Source organism: Numida meleagris, chromosome 6 (genome assembly GCF_002078875.1).
Source record: "Numida meleagris isolate 19003 breed g44 Domestic line chromosome 6, NumMel1.0, whole genome shotgun sequence".
Lineage (NCBI taxonomy): Eukaryota > Metazoa > Chordata > Aves > Galliformes > Numididae > Numida > Numida meleagris.
This window is the reverse complement of record NC_034414.1, coordinates 53,205,732-53,225,584: the sequence shown is the minus strand read 5'-3', so window position 1 is coordinate 53,225,584 and position 19,853 is coordinate 53,205,732. Positions and strand designations below refer to the sequence as shown.

Below are 19,853 nucleotides of genomic sequence, written 5' to 3'. Positions count from 1 at the left end.
TATTTACTTGATTCACTTACTACTCTTTACTAGTACAGCATATTTTATACGATCACTTCAAAATAAAAGCAGGGATGAAGCTGTGTGAGGGGTAACACTTAATACATTTTAAAAAAGAATCTGGTGTTCTGGTGGTGATAATATTTTAGAAGCATAAATATAATGTTTACGTTCTGTATCTTTTTGTATAAATGATCAGTTACCCAAAGACTTCAAATGAGTCACCTAATGCTCCCCAAAGAAGTAGGGAAAATAATATAAATGTATATTTACATCACATATGCTTTTGGCAGCTACTATAGTTCTGACTCCAGTGAAAACATGTTTCAAAACTGTACTGAGCCTGCAGAAGTACGTGTCTTTTATTGACTTGCTGAGGAGCAGCGTATGTTATATCTAATGAGTTTCATTTGGTTTTTCTCAGCTGGAAAATCTTATGCTGGATAAAGATGGACACATAAAAATTACGGACTTTGGACTATGTAAAGAAGGCATAAAAGATGGAGCAACAATGAAGACTTTCTGCGGCACTCCAGAGTACCTTGCACCAGAGGTATGTTTACGTTGGCTTTTAGACAAAATTATATTCTTAAATGCCATCCATGACAGCTTTACCAATCCATAATAATTCCTGTGCCATAATGCGTTCATACAGCACTACTGTTACATAACACACACTCAAAATCTTTTATTCATCATATTGTGGGACATATCTTCACTATGAAGATGTGTGATAATTTTCAGACTTCCCTGTTGCTCTAGGGAATATTTACATTTTAAGAGAGGAGTGCTTGCTTCTTGTGTCAGAAGTCTAATTTAAAAAACAGAAACACAAAACCTTGTGCAAAAGAGCAAGCTCTTTTTTCAGTGTTCAGTATTGTGTATGTTAAAAGTGCCAACTGCTTCATGGCTGAAAGTGCACAAGTTCTTTCTCGGGGTTAACTTATTAAGGAAATAAACCCAAGCAGACATTTCGGGGGCTATTTTTATACAAAAAAGTGTTTTTGCAAAACACAAAATCCAAGTGCATGCTTGTAACATTCATCCTGGAAATACTTCTTTGGAAAGTTGTGCAACGCAGGTGTTGTTAGAGCAGTGAGTTAGTTAAGGGCAGATCAAAAGTGAAATTGTGTGATAGAGGAGATGTATACGTGGTATTTTGCAGGCAGACGCTAGTTTTCTCTGCCTACGCTCCAAGCTGTCTGGAAGCAGTTGCTATATTAGCAGGGCATGGAGCCTGAGCTCATGCCCCGTGCCTCACAGAAGGGCTCATTGCCTGCACTTTGCTACCCATGGCGTTACGGCTGCCGTGCAGCTTGGAGCGCAGGCAGGAGCAAGTCTTGGACTGCCAGCAGATTAGGTATTGCAGGCACACCCAGGATGTGTTCCTACTCCGAGGTGGGAGAACTGTGCATTGCAAACCTTCCTTGAGTCAAAGTACGCAGAGGTACAAAGCACAGGAAGCCAAAGTGGAGGAGGAATATTGCTGTGGAGAGCTGATGTCGCTGCTGATCAGCGCTTTTGCAGCTTGCGTGGTGGAGGCAGTGGAGGCAGTTGTATGCTCTTGTTTTTTTTTGTTTTGTTTTAACTACCAGCTGCTCTCAAGGGCCTCCAGTCTTTGTAATAATGAAGAACATGGGCACCTGTCGAAGTAGCTTGCAGCAAAGAGGTGGAGCCAGCTCTCCATGGATCACTAGAAGTCTTCAGTATTTCTAAACTGGGGTCCGTGCAGCACAATTTGAGATGCACTGATGCAGGGAGTGATTAGCAGCACAACAAAGAGCGTTTATTATTCGTAAACGTGGCTTTCATTTGGCAGCTCTGCTCTTAAAATCAGTGGCTGAACTTCAGTTTCTCATCAAGGATTTTGTGAGGTGATTAAAAAATAGTTGTTTCTGTTTTTTCTTAACTTGGAATGTGACAATTCCCTGTGCAGACGCGATGTTGTTCTTTCAGTAAGATTATTTGCTATTACTTTTCTTTTTTTCTTTGATGAGTTGGCTCATCGAAAACCCTGAAGGACAAATCCTTTTGATTAACCCTGCTCTCTCCCTTTACTTTCAAATCCATCAGTGAGCTGGAGTGTTAAACTCTGGAGGCTTTTGTCATCTGGTTGATAAGCATGCAAAAAATCTGGAAATTGTGCGTGAGTGATGTTCTGTGCATTTAAGGTCAAACATCCTTAAAAGCAGAGGTCTCGCTCTCGTTATCTGTGTCTGTAACTTGAATCTGGTGGAGCAGCCTGTTTGTACAGTTGTTGCATAGTTGTTTTTAGGTTCATATTGGAATCTTGTGCATGGATGACAGTGACTGAACCATGTCAACTTTGATGTGTCAGATATATCAATGACTGTGATGTTTACAGCTGTTGTGCCTTCTCTTTCACATTCCATCTCACGGCAGTCTAGAGCTGCCTGTTAGGAATTGATCATCCTTTAAGTGAAATGACCTTGTTATCCTGCACGCTGCAGTAAATTGTGGATACATGTAATACCTTTTTCATTTTGGTATATTTTTAATACTCGTACCGTTACTCTGTTTTATGCAATTACAAGTATGAGCATTTATGTGTTCACATTTATGATAAAGCACTTTGAAGAAATTAGCATTTCATATTCTCTTTAGAATTAATGGAGGAGCAGGAAAGGGTTGTAGTTAGCAACCTGTACTGAAATGCAGTTGTAGTATCCTCGCTAAAATAATGTTTGAATTATTTAGTGCCTTTTGAAAGCACCTGTAGCGCTGCCCATACTGCAACCAAAGCGTTCATGGCTTTTTGCTTTCAGTCCTCTCCTCTCGTGGCTCCTGCAGCAGCCTAAAAATAAATAAACAGAGACCCCATGACAAATTTATTTTAGGTAAACTCAAGAAGGGCAGCACGAGCAGGAAGCATTGATTGGAAATGGGGCACTCCACGCAGGAGCTGCGCGGTCACACAAGGGCCGCAGTGCCTCGGGAAGGCCTGGGCCGGCTCCTGGAATCCTGTCCGGCCGGCAGCTGTGTCAGCCATATACAGATATGGGGCAGCTGCAGAGCCAGCTGTCGTTTGGTGTGAATCATACGGCAGGGGATGCTGTAAATAGACCAGCGTGGGGTAATCTAATACCTGGCAGCCTTTTGATTTTTTTACTGCAGGCCCTTTCCCTCCTTCACATAATTAAGAGGAATAATGAGTGAATAAAGAGAGGCAGAGCGCAAACAGTTGTTCCAGAGAGTCTCGCTACGTATTTTTTTTTGAGTGTGCAAAACCTTTCTGAAGGTTTTCAAGAAGTTCAGATCCTGCTTCTGTGAAAGGGAAAGCTGCCAACTTCAGTTCACTCTTTCACCCTTTTAATTTTGAACGCAGAAAATTCTGTATTGCGGCGATGTAAAGCTCAGTCAGCCTCCGCCCACCGAGAAGGAATGCTGGTGGCATGGTGGTGGTTTTGACTCTTGGTGACAGTACGCAGTTCAGTGCAGACCTGTGAAAAGACCAAAGACGATAAGTAAAACCTGAGGACAGGGTCTGGAATATGAGACAGTTGGTGTCAGCTACAGACAACTGCATTGGAGTCATGAAGTCTGGAGAAGTGCTCCCAACACTTCCACTCCATGAGCCACAAAACTCTCATGATCTCCTCAGCAACCTTTGGTGCAAAAGTGAGGAACGCAGTGTGACCGTGCTTCTGTGAGCAGGGGCACTGCTGGGGCCTGAGGCTCTGCGTTAATCAGGGGCTTGTTGGCTAGAAATGCCCAGGGAAGGGGAAAAATGAACTGCGCCGAACCCCTTCTGCTGTGACACCTGGAAGAAGCTTACCACCGTGACATGAGGCCCTTCGGTGTCAGAGCCAGTGTGCAAGTCTCTCTGGGGGGAGGAAGGGAAATATTTCACTTTGGCTGCCATTTTACAGCCTTGCAGTCAGTCAAGTGTTAGGAGGGGAGTTCTGGCTCGTAGCGTTGAGTGTGGATTAGTCATTTGGTGTGTGTGGGTGGTCTTTCATGATGTGCAGAGTAGCCCTTTGGGTAGGTGCAGGTTAATACAGAGATGATTGTGATGTTCAGTTTGTTGCTTCTGAAGTAACAGACGGATGGACTTTTCACCTCTCCCCAAAATGGCTCCTTGGTGAGATACATATATATATATATATATATATACTGTTCCAAATGGGATCTTATTTTAAAAAAAAATTTATATATATATATATTTTAATGAGATCCCATTTGGAATGGTTTGTGATGAATAAGTGAGAATTCAGCAGCTGGCTGTGTAATGTGAGAACAGTTCTCAGCCTTTGGGCTTTCAGAGGTTCTGCTTACCATGGACTTAATGAGAGGAGAGGGTGGAAGAAGGAAGAGGAGAAGAAAGCTGCCATAATGTGCACACTTTCTTCTCTTCCCCCTCTTGCTTACCTACAGTGCTCACTTTTGTCTCTTTTGACCTTTGTTTTCAAGGAGGATCTGCTGAAAACACTCTGTGCTAGTAGATTCAGCTGTGTTACACAAGAACATGAATTTGCTGGTGTAAATTTTGCCTCTTGAGTTCTGTTCGTTCCCAATGTAGGAATGTCTTCTAAAGCCTTCTTCTTAACTTTCTGCAGGTGCTGGAAGATAATGACTATGGTCGTGCAGTGGACTGGTGGGGCTTAGGAGTTGTGATGTATGAAATGATGTGTGGCCGGCTCCCTTTCTACAATCAGGACCATGAAAAGCTCTTTGAACTCATCCTCATGGAGGAGATTAGATTTCCACGCACTTTGTCACCTGAAGCAAAATCTCTCTTGTCAGGTTTGCTGAAGAAAGATCCTAAGCAAAGGTGAGGCTGTTTCTTATTCTTGTGTTTTTAAACACTTGTGCCCTCCTAAATACTAGAATAAATCAAGAAAAAGTATCTTTAAAACCTTCACCAAAAAGTTAGCAATATGTGCTATATAGAGGTGTGTCTGTGAGAGGAAGCTGTCTTCTAGGCAAGTGACTTGAAAGTGGCTGTTCCTGTGCTGCCATTTAAAAGATCCATGTCGCCGCCACTGAGAAGCAATTGAAAAGGATTCTGCACAAGGGCCTATTGAATGCGCGTGTGCCAGTCTTTCTGTTTTTAAAACTGAGGATGGAATTCTGGATTTGTTTATAACTGGTTCAAAATGATCATCCACCAAGTTGAGCTGAGAGATGTAGCGCATCGACCCATTCGCTTTCATCTTAACTTTTGACTCAAGCTGGCTTGCAGGTGGCAACATGAAGCAGTTTTGTTGATCAGAAGACTGAACTTCAGAATATGATGGCTGCCAGAAACACAAAGCTATAGCCTGGGACAAAGCAAGTTAACCTTGCTTTTGTTGATAATGAATCTGATGGTTGCTGTGAGTTATCAGCTGCTCTACAGTAATTGTTTAACCATCTATCCAAGTTCAGGCTGCTTACAGTAAGCTTTCTGAATGTTCTGTTCAATCTGTGCCAGTGATCTATCATCCTGCTTTGGACAGCAGGTGGTGGTGTTTGTACCGTGTTTGTGGTGGGGTTCATACTGTGCTTTAATCTACTTTTCCCATTTCCTCCTTTTGTTGTAAAAAAAAAAAGTAGCCTCTGATTTAATACCAAACAAAAACAACAACAATGAAAAAAACCCCAAACCCTTAATGGCTAACAAGCAAAAAATAGAACAAGATCCATAAAGGATGTTGACTTTTGCACCAAGGGTAAACATCAGTCTGAAAACCTGCTATCTTGTCATCCCAGGCACTTTTTAAACAAACAAAAATAGTGATTCTGAACCTTCCCACCATGAAAGAACCTAAGCTAGGGAACCTTTCATGTGAGGTGTAAGTAAGTGTTCCAGTTTGCATTCTGATGTTTGGTTAGTTTGTGCGTACACATGCACTTAACGTGAAAATGGGTTTTGCCAGTATTGGGTTACTTAGAGCAGGGATTTTTGTCACCAGAGTGGACTCTTTCCATCACTGCTTCTGACTGTGATGGATTAGCAACCCCCTGGGCTCTTTGCTCAGCAAATGTAGCTGCAGCCCGTGCCAGCAGGATTCTTGTGTAGGAAAGTGCTGGGTTGAATACAACTGTGACCCTCTTGTAGCTTATTCAGGTGGGGCCTTTCAATCTCTGGAAACACAAGCAGCATCTGCTGTAATTTATTCTTAAAGAAGCATCTCTGAGGAACCGAAATGTTTACAAACAAAGAATGCCCACTTGTTTCCACTTGCAGGGTTTTTCCAATGCCAATAATTACTTCGCAATACGCTCATTTTATACAAATAGCCACTTCTTCACGTGTATCTTCAGCAGGCTTGGAACCAGCGGTGCTCTGATCTGTTGGACAGATGATTTCCATGCTGCTGATAGAAATAACTATAGACTAGAGAAGCCTACACACATGCCTGCACCTTGCTAATTGCATTCGTGCCTCCCAAGCTTTTTGGATCGTGGACCATTCTGAAATACTGGTTCCTCACCAATCACTGTTCACCTAACTTGTTAACTGCAGTTGGGATCCTGCAAATGCAGCGCACTTGGTGACGTTTCAGGCAGCAGGGAGAGCTGGGCTGGGAGCACTGGGGGTGGAAGTCCTGAGAGCTGCCCTTGTAGTGTTCTGGGTTTCACTGTCAGCTGTTCACACGGTGTGGTCTGTGTTGGGGTGGGCACCTGGGAGATGTGGTGATTGACTCACGGTGAGGTCATTCAGCCATGCGAAAGGAAAACACCCAGGTAGCCACAACATGCAGTCAGTTAAAATTAAATAATGTGCAGCAGTCCATTTAACATTAGCCTGTTGATGATATTTTGGGGAATTTGTGTAATTCAGCAGAAATCCCCTCCTTTGCAAAGCCCAGTGGTTGAAGTGGCAGAAGTTGGCTTCAAAGACATCATCACTGGCATTTAGTTACTGCTAGTGGGTTTGAGTGGGACAGAGATGAGCAAGAGGGGCATACTCTCCTTTCCAGTAAAATCTTTTAAAAAAAAAAAAAAAAAGTTGAAATAAAGAAACTCAGTCTAAGTAGCTAGTGAATTGTGACCTGAGTTGGTGAATGAAATCTTATAAATTACCTGTTGTATGTGAGCTGGAATTAAAGGAGCAGTCTTAGCATTCTGCTTTCAGTAATAGCAACTCCCCGGCACATGGGGAAAATATGAAGAACAATAAATTGCATTCTGCTTCTAATAATGGCTGTTTTCTAAATTTGGTCATATAAAATCCGTTTTGTAAGAGAAAAGGAATTTTGAAGTTTCTTTTGGGATTGATATAAGTTTATTAATCTTGTAACGTGAGCCTTAATTTTCCTAAGAAGGAAAGAATCTATAATATGAATGCTTCCTTTTAGTGTGACCTGAAATTCTCCTTTGCCGTTTTGTGATGTAGATGGAAGGAGGTAATCATAGCGTATTTCTACACAGAAAACAGCAAAGCTGGTGGCTTTTTAATTTTTATTATTCTTTATTTAACTATAGGGTCTGCAGCTTGTGAAAGTGGGCATGGATCAGAGGGCTCCATGTAAACGAGCTGAGCTTAGGTGGGTGAGTGCATTGTAACCAGCAAAGAGTCTCGGAGGCACGGAGCCTTGGCAGGTCTTAAACCTGAGGGACCTCCAGGGCTGTTTCCTCTGAATTCTGACGCTGTTTTCACTGCACGCCTTTGTGCTCCCTGCCGTAGAGGAGGGTGGCCTCCAGTGTTCAGCCTCTTGCCATGCGTTTATCACAAGCTGCTTCATTTCATGCCTTCTCTGGTTGTGCTGCGGGACCTTGCCATGCAGGAAGTAAGAGGAGGAAGACCTGATAGAAGGTCGGATGGCTGCACAGAGCTGCAGGTGTGTGTTCTCTCTGTGGTGCTTTGCTACGTGAAGGGTAAGCAGCGTGAGCAAACCTGCTCTCAGACGCAGCGAGGTCTGCAGCCCTCGCAGCTGCTGGTGGCTTTGGGAAAGGTGGAGGTGACAACAACAGGGGCTGCAGGGGACTGTTGGGAGTCCCCCCTGCTTCCTCTGCAGTAAGCTTCTTGACTAGCTGCTCCTGTTCTGCAGCACGCTTTGTGCCTTGTGGGCTTGCAGAGCTTTGGCATTGCGTGTGACAGGTGCCTTGTATCTGAAACCTGTATGTTGTAAGTACAGAAATGTTGTCGTCTCCAGAGAGGTTCAGCATCCTGGTTATGGCTTGAACTGCTCATCAGGTCTTTGTGTGCGTTTCACCAAGTGCTGTGAAGGGAGGCTGAGGTTTAGCTGTTGTACGTGGTAACATTAGTCTTAATTGCTTCTTCACCCAAAGTTGTTCAGGACCAGTTTGGATGTGAGTTTGAGCAAACTCAGGCCACAGCTGCTCGGTGCTGCTAGCACTGGCCACAGGAAAGCTGGGTAGGTGCAATTCATAAATACGTGCCTGTGGCTACTAGAGGCCTGTGAGGGTAAGGACCGTACCACAATACAGTACTGGTCTCCTTCCTGACTCTATCAGAGAAGCTGCAATAAGCATCCGTGTGCTCCAACCTGGTGAACACAAGGAGCTTTTGCTGAGCTGATGTTCCTGAGCCAAATGGGTGTATTTGCACTATTCAAGCGCGATTTTTAGATGTGGAGGGGAGTCAGAAATCATGTGAAAACAAAACAGCAGCCAAACTTTGGAGCCTGAAGCCGTGACTGCCTTTTCATCTGAGGATGGTGCATGCAAATGTTTAAACATCAGAAGTCTGTAACCTGGAAGTACAGGCGGCTTTTGCCCAGTCAGAATGTTTTTTTGTGGCTCCCAACACGGTGAAGCTGGAGATGAGGAATGGGATGGTTGGGCAGGCCAGAGTGAAGGTGGTTGCTGCTTGCTTCCCCACACTGGAACCATGCTGCCCTAATTGTGAAAGATTTTCTCTGTGGAACAAGAAGTTTGTGGGATGTTTAAAGCATTGGGAATAGACCTGGGTGCTGAGTGCTGCTTACCTTTACATGGACAAGTAGAAAAAGAAAGTCCTGTTACTTACTAATTGTAATTGTCTGGTCTGTGATAACAGTGCTTTCACTGTTGAGTGTCTGTGCATATGCTGGATTTATAATATAAATATCTATAATGACAGTATACATATTGAAGTTTTATAAATAGTTTCTCTGCAGTATGATAGCTCTTTGCCCTTGGCTTGTGGAACACAGGCACTTGCGATTAAATGATTAAAGTAACTTGCAGGCAACACACAATTTCATAAAAATTGAAAGTGTGGAAACAGTTTGAATTTAACATCAATGTTGCATTTATTAATAATTTTCTTCTTGGAATTTAACTGAAACACCAAACCAAAGGCCCTCAGATTTTGCAGGAATTGATGCCATATTTTTCATCAGTTATTGCATGTCCTTATGAGAAACAAACTTGTTGGTCTTTCAGTTCTCAGCATGTTTTTTGCATTAGATGCTGACATTATTTTGTTCACCTTGAGAGGGTCTTTTCATAGTAATCCTGAAAAACACAAGCATATTTTGGAATAAGTTCATATCCAAAACATGCATTTTCTATTGTTTTTCCATTAGATTTGAATGGGTTTGTTTAATAGTGTCAGTTTTTAAAAGGTAAGTAAAACATCTGGGGTTTCTCTTGGCATTTCCCTGAGTGTGTATTTGCCCTTCATGGAACAAAGACTTATAATAGATAATGTATTCTCCAAAGCACTTGTGTATGGCTGCAATCAGCCAGCCTTTCTGCGTGCTTGTGCAAAACAGTACTTAGGTTCTTTGTAGCTTATAGTCACTTCGTAACTCCTGAACTTCGATGCTGGAGTGCAGCCTGGTGACATCTGCGAGTAAAGAGGAAAGAACTGATCAGCTCCACCCTCTTCTTCACTGGCCATCTTCATCTGCACCAGGGAAGCAGTGGAAGAGCCTGATATAGACTTGGCAAAGCCTCTAGACCTGCAGGGAACCAGCCGAGAGATGATTACTCACAGCGTTTGTCTCTGTTCCCAGGCTACCCTGGCGTTTGTCTCTGTTCCAGGTGGCTTTGCAGCTGTATGCCGTGCTGGCACGTGGAGGGGAGAGCCATCGTCCAGCCTGCTGTGGCCTGTGAGGCTCTGGGGTGGGCTTAGGCTTGCTCTGAGAGTTTACCAGCGGAGATAGTGTGTCCTGCAGCACTTTGTGACTTGAAGCCTTGGGGTCTGTTGTATGTTCCACTGCAGATTTCCTGAAGAAACAGGGACAGGCAAACCCCTTAGAATACAGTGCTGATAAATAAAACAGGGCTAGGGAGCAAGCACGGCTGCTGAACTAGTAATCCTTGATCACCTAGAGCCAATGTTCCAAGCCCATAAAATCAAGTTAACTTCGTTAACAGTTTGCCAGTGGCATTGGGATGACAGCGGGAACAGAGGACTCGCAGATACCAAAGGTCAGACTAGATGAACAGGGCTAGCAGTTTTGCATTTAAAAGCCAGAGAAGTCTCTTAACCTTGCTACCTGGCATAAGTCTCCTGCTGATTGCTCAGTATGTGTTTAGTTTTCACAGTGCATCGTTGTTGTGTGCAGATGTGGTTCAGTCTTTCAGAGAACACTTTAACCTCCGCAGCAAAATTTAAGCATCTGTTAGCTCCAGACTGCAACTAAACTGATTATGTCTATCAGCTGCATGGACAGTTTTATTCTGGAATAAAAATGCTTTATCTTGATACACCTTTACGTCAATAAAACACCCTTTGTGCTTTCTTGAAGCTGAAGAGGAGGAAGGATTTGCATACAAGATGATATTATCACTGCAGTTGTCAACTGTTTTCTTTAATGGAAATTTAAATCAGATTGCATAGATCAGTTTGTCTTAAAAATCCTTGCCTCTATTAAGCATCAGAATCAAATTCAGTTTTATTGCTGCCATTGCTCTGCTCTTGAAACCTCTTAAGGGGCAGTCACTTGTTAATTTAGGAGGTGGGAAGGCCAGGTTGCTCAGACTTCTACTTGCAGTGTCTGCTCTAGGCCCTAGGACAGCATCCTTTCTGAGCTTTGTTTGTTTGTGTAACAGAAACCTTAATTACATACTAAGATTTCTTCATGTGTTTTCAAATCTTTAAGATTTTTCAAATCTTTTTTGTATAAGGAAAATTAATTGTATTCAAACACTTCTCTGTCTTGCTCCAAACAGGTTAGGTGGCGGTCCTGATGATGCCAAGGAGATTATGCAACACAAATTCTTTGCTGGCATTGTTTGGCAAGATGTATACGAGAAAAAGGTACTTAAACAGCTGTTCTCCCAAGGTGAATTGTGAATCTGAACCCAGATTTTGTTGCCTTTGGTATGGTACACACGAGTTCTCCATGGAAGAGGTTTGCAATTGTTTTTTATTAAGGTTGAATTGCTCCTTGTTTCTTAAGGTCCTGTGGCTGAATTACTTCTGAACCAAAGGTTTGTTGTTTGTTTTTTCTACATTGAGAGAGGAGTATCTCTCAATGAGAGAGATGGTTTCTGTGACTGAATAATAGAATGCAGCCAAAATTGCTTCCAAATGTAGATGCTATATAAGCTTTTGAAATGGCATTTCCTGTGAATTCCTGTTGCCATTTCTTGCTATCAACTGATGTATCTCTTGTGATATATGGAGCCCGAAAGTTGGGAACTGCTGGTTCCTGAGCGTCTGGAAGCAAAACTTTGTAGAAGCAGAGTGGAAGACTGGCTGTGCCATTCCCTGGGTTTTTCCTGTCGTGAATGATGAAATCAGGCTGAATTCGGCAGGCACAGTGAAGTGTAGTTTTTTGCATCAATTCAAGGCTGATACATGTGTATATTTTTGGTGACACAGGAATGTTGTGAAATGTCCCCACTTCGTGGCTTTTCTCATCAGCTTTCCTTGAGGCCTGCAAACCACTGAGTATGTGGGCATTCCAGGGAGTTTCACCACCTGCCTCTGTCTCACTGTCCCTTCACCCCCAGGCCACTCAGTGCACTCTTCCAGGATGTCCCTGTTGATGCTTTTGATCTGCTGTTGTCCTCTCCCATTTAATTCTCATCAGCCACCATTTCCTAACAGTCACGTGAAGTGCAGCTAACTAAAGCTTGGGTCTGGTGATTCAAGGCTCCTATCTACTGATGCCATATGATCTCACCCAACCCGAGCCTTCCCTCATTTCCCTCCTTCCCCCTGCAGCCCCATGGGATACCAGGTCTAGTTTAATCTATCAGTACAGTTCAGTCTCCCTCCAGCTGATGGAAGGAAGCAGGCAAGAAACATAACAGAAACTGAGTTTAAATTCTTCGGATTTTTTTGTTAAAACTAATGCTGTGCAATTTTTGTTTTCTTAGAAAGCAGAGAATAACACCACTGCTTTCCATATTGTAGTAGGAAAATTGTCCAGGGCTTCTACACAAAGAGAGTTCTGATTCCTCCTTGTTCACTTCCTCCCGGATTTGTATGGCTAAAGGGAACTGAAAAATTAGAAAGTAGCTCTTTGTGCCTTGAAAGCGTAGGTAGCATTTAGACCTCTGTCCTTTCCAAGTGTCTCTTGAAGAGTTCTGTGCAACCACAAGGTGGGTATGGGCAGGAGGGAACTGTGTGGACCATATCCAGTATAATGTACAAAGAATATCTGAACTATTGTTCTACGCTGCAGGTTCTCCCCTTTGTCACCCAGCTGGCAAATTAAGTACTTCGGTTTTGTACATTTTCAAGTAAAAAGTCGATAATGGAGTTCCCATATTTCCAGTGAAGTTGCTTGTTAGCAGGACTATCATCGTGCTGTTTCCCTGAATGGAGGGGAACTTGCACAAGTTGGAGGCAATTTGTCTGTTATTTATCTATGTGTCTGAGAAAGCCTTTGTGAAATGTCCCACCGTAGTACTGGCTCAGGCTGTTGTGGAAACTACCAGGAAATTCTGTGAGCTGAGTACTTAGGAGAAAAGACCATGCCCATTGAGACTCTGTCTGACTTTGGCTTGTGCAAGGAGACTGGATTCTGGTTTTGCTCCTGTCCCATTAGTACTGCACCTGAAATGGGATGTAAGCTGTTATCTATTGTAGAAATAGCCGTGCTGTGTAAATGAAGAGCTTTCATACAGCCTGTGAGCGATCGCTGCCTGAGTTCTGGGCAGTCCAAAGAGGTTCTTGCAGTATTTACTTACCCCTGTCTCGACATAATGGCAAACATGTTTATGAGTATAGGTATAGGGTACTCAAGAGCACTTAATTTGTAATTAAGCTTTTTGGGAACAGAGCTGTGCTTTGAGTTACAAGCGGTTTTGAATAACTGAGGTCGTCCCAAGAATTTAAAATATTCATTAGACTACCCCGGAGTGCTGCTATTTGTCTCTGGCGTAACAAAAGGTGCAGTTCAGTTTGCAGTATTTTGCCCATCCGCAAGTGAAACGTACGCAATGGGATGTTAATCACATGTGGGTTTTTATTGGGCTCTTTTGCCTCTTAAGCCAACATAAGCCTGCGGGTATCAAGCTGGTCTGCAGCAGTGGGAGGCTACAGGTGGCACCTCTCTGCTGGTTGAGCTGCAGAGCTATTGCAGTGACAGCTTTTCAGTAAAGCAACATATTTGCTTGCTAAAGCCAGCAGTATAGCTTTCTGCGGCTTCCCCTCTGTTTCCAGCTTAATGTTCTGAATTTGACAGCTAGGAAAAGAATTTTGTCTTGTGGGTGCATCATAATCTGTCTCAAATTGCTTTTAACAGATCCTAAAATAAAAGGAAGAAAGGATCCAGGCGGCACTCGCCCATTACGCGTGCGTTCTGACTTAGGGCTGCTGCTCCAAGTCGCTCTGATGGGCGTAGTTCAGGTGTCTGCTGCAGTGCCCAAGTCCTAAATCACCCTGTGCTGCGCAGAGCGAGCCAGAGCGGCTGGGAGCGCTGCCATGCCCAAAGCACCGGCAGCATCAGAAGGACAGACCGAGCTTCGTGTGCACATGCACGCACGGCTTGTGAAGCAGCATAGCCAGGTTCACTTTAAGGAACGGGTAGAAAGCTGCTGTGAGGAGAAAGAATAGAGTTAAGGTGATAAATAATACTCATCCTCGGCAGGGCTTTATACATAATGTGCTGGTTTGACGTGATCAGCGTTATTAGCATTACAATGTGCAGCATTCCCTCTGCAATAGCTCTGGGAGGACTGCACGGCACAGAGGGACTCCTGGCTTTGGGATATCCGGTTTCCTTTTCCGTTTTAAATTCAGGACATAAAGCCCGACCTCATTTTTTTTACAGGAACGTTTGCCAGGCTCCTTGAAGCCATACTTGGGAACGGAGAATAATTAGCAATTAAAAAAAGATGATGAATACGTACTATAATTTTGCTCTCTTCTATAATAATGATAGAGTTTGTATGTCCCTTAATTTTTAAAGATCGGTTTTAAACTGTAGAATGCTTCTTTGTACTTGGGAATAAAGCCATATGTGTTGATTACACTGCTTAGAGGCTTTACATTGAAAAAGAAGGGGCTGTATTGTCTTGTGTGAAAGTCAGGACAGCGCTGTTAGGTACTCAGAAAGAAGGCTAATGAGGAGCTTGAAGGCAGTGATTTTCCTATTAGCTGACTTGCCAAGCAAATGATTCTTCAGCTTTCCCCCAGCTTAGATCTGAAGGTGGAAGAGAGATCCTTTGTCCGTTCAAGATTTGATGATATTTTCCGGGTGGTGATTTCTGTCGCTATAGTTCTTATTTGTGCAAGAGCAAAAGTGCATCTCAGGGTCACTGCTTCATTCCAGTCGGAGCCATTTACCATTTGCCCAGATGAACCTTTCCCTGCGGTTTCAGCTTGGAAGCTATATACTTCCTCAATCACGCTCTGAAATTGTTGCCTAGTGTGGCTCAGTGCTATTAAAAGATGGCCACGTTTAACCCCAGTGGTGGGCGACCCGAAGCCCAGCGCCGAGAGCTCTGCGTGCCCTCTGTGGGCGGGCTGAGAGCTGTGTTTACATCATGTTTCTCATGTATCATACGGCGGGGAGGTGAGCAAGGTCTGAATCCCAGATACTTTGCCCTCCAAAGTTGTATGTGTTCCAGCTCCGTGCATCTGCATGCAGCCGGCTCCGGCACCCCGCTTCCCAGGCTTTCTCCTCCTCCAGCCCCATTCAAGCAGCTCAGCTCCATCTGGAGTTCCTGTTGCCAGTACTTGCCTATGTACAGATGAATGATTTCTGGCCCTTCTGCCCAAGTGCATTTCAAGAATAGGACCCAAATAGTGCTGTAACAAGAGGATGATGGTTACTGCTCTTCTTTTTTTTTTTTTTTGGTTAACACTTTATTTTTATTTTTTTTTTAAGTTCAGGGTTTATATCAAACTGCTTTTTGGGGATTTGGAGTGTAATGCTTAGTGTTGCTGCTGCCGTGCCCCAAGTTCTCCCAAGCTGCTCCAGTCTGCTGCACAGCTGTGCTTTGAGCTGCTGGGGCACAGCAACTCTGTAGCTGGAATTTTTTTGTGCACGTTACCACCCTTATTCCTCAGTAGAGGAGAGACACAGAGCTGTTGGAGCATGTCCAGGGGAGGGTCACAAAAATGACCCAAGGGATGGAACACCTCCCCGAGGAGGGCAGGCTGAGAGAGCTGGGGCTGTGCAGCCTGGAGAAGACAAGGCTCCGGGGAAACATTTCCATATCTGAAGGGGGGCTGTAAGAAAGAAGGGGACAGACTCTTTTATCAGGGTCTGTTGTGATAGGACATAGGGAAATGGTTCCAAACTAACAGAGGGGAGATTTAGACTGGCTTTAAGGAAGATGTTTTTTCCAGTGAGGGTGGTGAGGCACTGGCACAGGTTGCCCAGAGAGGTGGTGGTGCCCCGTCCCTGCACACAGCCAAGGTCAGGCTGGACGGGGCTCTGAGCACCTGATGGAGCTGTGGGTGCCCCTGTTCTGTGCAGGGGAGTTGGACTGGATGGCCTTTAAGGGTTCCTTCCAGCTCAAATGATGCTGTGACTCTTCTGCAGGCATTACTGATCAGTTTGCAGTCGCTGGTTCTTACTCCTTTTCAACCTCTTCAAGTGTAAATCAGACTAGATTTGCATATAATTAGGAAGCGAAGCAGTATATACTGTTCACTTTAAACACATGCATGTTATTTATTACTTGAAGTGACATTAGGAGCATAGGATTTTCTTTGTACAATTAAACTCTAGAAGCACAATGGCCTCATAAGGAGGATGTGCACACCTAGCCTTAATGCATACTGTTCCTTTTTTATGGAATTTTTTTTTTGAAGCCACTGTAGCTTATAACCTTGCTACAGATCCTGCCTGCTTGAAACGGTACTTCATGAACCTTGTAAACAAACAGTATTTTTCTGTTCTTCATAGCTCGTACCTCCGTTTAAGCCACAAGTTACATCTGAAACAGATACAAGATACTTTGATGAAGAATTCACAGCACAGATGATTACAATCACTCCTCCTGACCAAGGTAAAGTTTTCCCAAATATTTCCCACTGTCTTCTCCAGACCACCAAAACCAATTTGCTGTAAGGTTAGACTGTTGTCTTTTCAAAATCTACGTAGTCTTCTGATGGGGAAAAAAGCTCTGTCCATGAGTTTTACTGCGTGCATCTGTTCACGCACTGTGTATATGCAGTCAGTTGAGCTTGGGCTAATGTCTGTTCTCAAAGGTTTTTTTGTTCTGATGGAGCATGTTCAATACTTTGAAATAGCAACTGCCAAAGATTCAGAACACTGAATGTGAGTTAGGCGATGAAACCCCCTAGCAGTTTTAAATGGACATCCAAAGAGCCATTTTCACTGCGAACATAAACCCGGGATCTTCTGTGAGATTTCCGACTTGATGTCTCTTTGTCCTTTCTAAAAAAGCAATGTTGAATGTTCTGGGAGAAATTGACTGCATTATCTTGTTGTTTGCTTATGTAAAATAAAAAAAAGAACCAAATGTTGTCTAATGGGTTTGTTTTGTTTGTTTTTCTTCCTCCAGATGACAGCATGGATTGTGTAGACAATGAGAGAAGACCTCATTTTCCTCAGTTCTCCTATTCAGCCAGTGGAACCGCTTAGTGTTTTGCAGTGTTTTCCCATTCAGAAACAAAACAGACTGCATTTTGGGGACCTTACTTCAATGGACACTAGAGAACTTTCTATATTATCTGAATTACAAACTGTGTTTGTATTACGATTTAGATGAATTTGTAGGAAGCCTCACAGATTCTGTATTTAAAACAATTCTTTGATGCATTTTTGAGAAGGAAAAACAAATCCATTCTTAAGTATTATGTCAAGGCTCTTATGCTGAATGACCGTAGGTTTTTAAGAATATGCACCAAAACTGTTTACTTTAGGATTAATTAAGGTATTCAACATATCAGCAACTCTGACCAGAAAATCCCCTTATTTTATTTATTTCATACAGTTCATTATCTAAATATAGAATCTGCACTCTGAACAATTAGATTTATATAGGAAGATATAAGACTTTAGTAGCTAGTGCAATAATAGAAGCAACAAAGTGAACAAACTCTGGAGGATTAAGGTTCAAACTCATTTTGGACAGCAGTTGAAGTGTCATCCAACTCCAGAAAACCAACTATAGGAACAGCATTAATGGCCTCAGTGAGGTAAATCGAAAAGCAAAAGTTATTTTTGTTATAACATCTGCTACAAGACATTACATATCAAACCGAATCCAGTGGAATCTTGTCCATTGCTACATAGTACAGATGAGTATTCCGTTCAAGACAGTGCATTTAATTATTCCATTTGTGTAGTTGAGGAATACTTCCTAGGATTGGCTTCTCAGAACATAGAAAATGCTTAATTTACCAATTAATATGAACTGCAGCAACACAGAATCACCCACTTTCACCTCTGTATAAAAATACCATACAGGCCTACATGAGAAACCATCTTAACGAGCGAGTTATCCAGACAGCCGTGCATTGTGGCACTGAAGTAATGACTTGTTGCCGCTTTTTTTATGAAAAGATAGATGAATATATATAAACACTTAATGATTTTTTGCATCATGCCAGATCATTTCCTCTTTCTTGAGTGTGCATTAAAGGTATCAGCTGACAGTTCACGGTGCCTTCTCACTCTTGAAGATTCACTTTAACAGTGTTTCCCATGTATGAGAAAAAAACTAGGTTGGAACTTCATATGTGTTTGAATAATAATGGTGTTCAAAAAGTGAATTTTTCTTTTTGTTTCTTCATTTTTAACCTTAGTGGAAGATTTCCCCCCGCCCTATTTTTGTTGTATCATGTTTCTTCGTAATTTTCATAAAAGCAGTCTTATTCTGTCTCTCCTGCGAATGAATTTATTCCATTGTAGGTTACGTTTTCTTACATTGCTTTTTTGGTTTGTTTTTTTTTTTGTTCTCTTGACTGTATAAAGAACAATGACATGTATTACCGTTCACTAGCATTTGATTCTTATTTGAAAAGGAGTATACTATGAAACCCCTTGCTTCCCCTTTCCATCAGAGCCTGCTGCGTTTGCACAGAGAACCCGTCATCTTGACTTTTTTTTTTTTAACAGCGTTCAACTCTAGTATTTTTACTTACAATATGGAAGTTTCCCTCCAAATACTTAAATAAAAATTGCTTTAACAAGTTAGGTTCTAATTTATTGTAGTAGGAGCCTTCTGAGTCTGTGTAGATACAACAGTTGCTCCTGTTTCTAGAGTCTGTGCAGTGCACGTCTTGGAGGGATTTAAGTTTTTCTGTCCCTCCGTAGTTGTTACATCTCTGTGCTGATCGTGATGGAATGACAGTTTGGGAAAAGTTCTGTTGAGTTAAATACACCGTGCTGCAGAAGTACTCTTGAGGTAAAGCAGGACAGGCCTCCTGCTGCTGTCCCCCTGATGCTAGCCACACTGTGTTACTGAGGCCCCAAACCTAAAGGTATTTCTATTCCAGTCACTCTGGGCAGTGCACCACATATAACAATGTGTTTCCTTTCTAGGGACTGGTATTATTCGCTTCTGGGAGCCAGTTACACAAGGCTGGAATGCTCTTTTTCAAACTAGAATACAGAGAAAAGTGCAAGAACATAGGAGAACAACTGTAATTTGCTTCAAACTAAGCACAGAAGTTGCAGCTGTAGTAAGCTTTTAAATGTCCCAAATATTCTTTTGGTTCCAGGAATAGGCTGTAATTCTCAGTAGAACTTAGTGCATGTTTTATGCAAAGATGGAAAGCGAAAGGAGGATCTGTCTATAGAGCATACCTTAAATTGATGCTGGATTGCCCATCCCATTCTGCAGGACCAATCTCTTAACTTCTTCCTTTGCTTCTAAACCTTCATCTGAATTTGCAGCAGGCTCAGGGATGAAGTCCAGAGAACTCTTCTGCAAGTCTACAAGCCCTGACAAGTTCAGAACTAATGTACCTCGTGCATCCAAATATAGACAACGCAAATGAGCAAAGGTTACCGCAGTGTGCCCCAAGGAAAATCTGTTTTTCCAGATGCAGGAACAGATGAGGATCAGGTTGGTCTGCTGAGGCATTGTCTGAGAACAGTATTTTTCTGCCAGTTGTTCCTATTGGATTTTTGTTTTAACTTCCCTATCTAAGATGGAATTAAGGGGGGAAATCTTCTGTCGGAAAGCCTGGTAATCTTAGCATTGCTGGCAACAGTGAACTGAGGGCCACACCTCAGCACAGGGACTTCTGGATGTGAGTTCTCATTTCACCTGTGGTTATCAAAGCCTGTTTTCTTATGACTGAGTACTTAACCTGTTACAGCTGCCTACCTGCAGATATAAAATAAGTTATTTAAATTTTGATTTAGCAGAGAAAATGAGAAGTACCTGATCCCATACTGTTGTCTTTCCTTGGACAAGTCTGTGAGCTGCCTCGTTCATCTCATTGCTTTCATGTAGTATATGCAGAAACTGCATTATGCTTCAATCTTGTGCATTTGTTTAGCTGCTGTGTTTAAAGCATACAAACAGAACTTGTAAAACTATTCTCAGAACCTCCTCGTTCTTCCCTC

General features: G+C 42.7%; 1 protein-coding gene across 2 annotated transcripts in view; it reads left to right on the top strand.

The window, feature by feature from the left end:
- AKT1 (AKT serine/threonine kinase 1) overlaps positions 1–18,159 on the top strand; it is a 70,992-nt gene extending 52,833 nt beyond the window's left edge. For both annotated transcript variants that reach the window (XM_021400897.1, XM_021400899.1), the window contains exons 10-14: positions 425–553; positions 4,578–4,792; positions 11,074–11,161; positions 16,215–16,317; positions 16,837–18,159. In XM_021400897.1, coding sequence (XP_021256572.1) covers positions 425–553; positions 4,578–4,792; positions 11,074–11,161; positions 16,215–16,317; positions 16,837–16,916 — 615 coding nt within the window. In that variant the 3' untranslated portion in view covers positions 16,917–18,159. The remainder of the gene's footprint in view (positions 1–424; positions 554–4,577; positions 4,793–11,073; positions 11,162–16,214; positions 16,318–16,836) is intronic.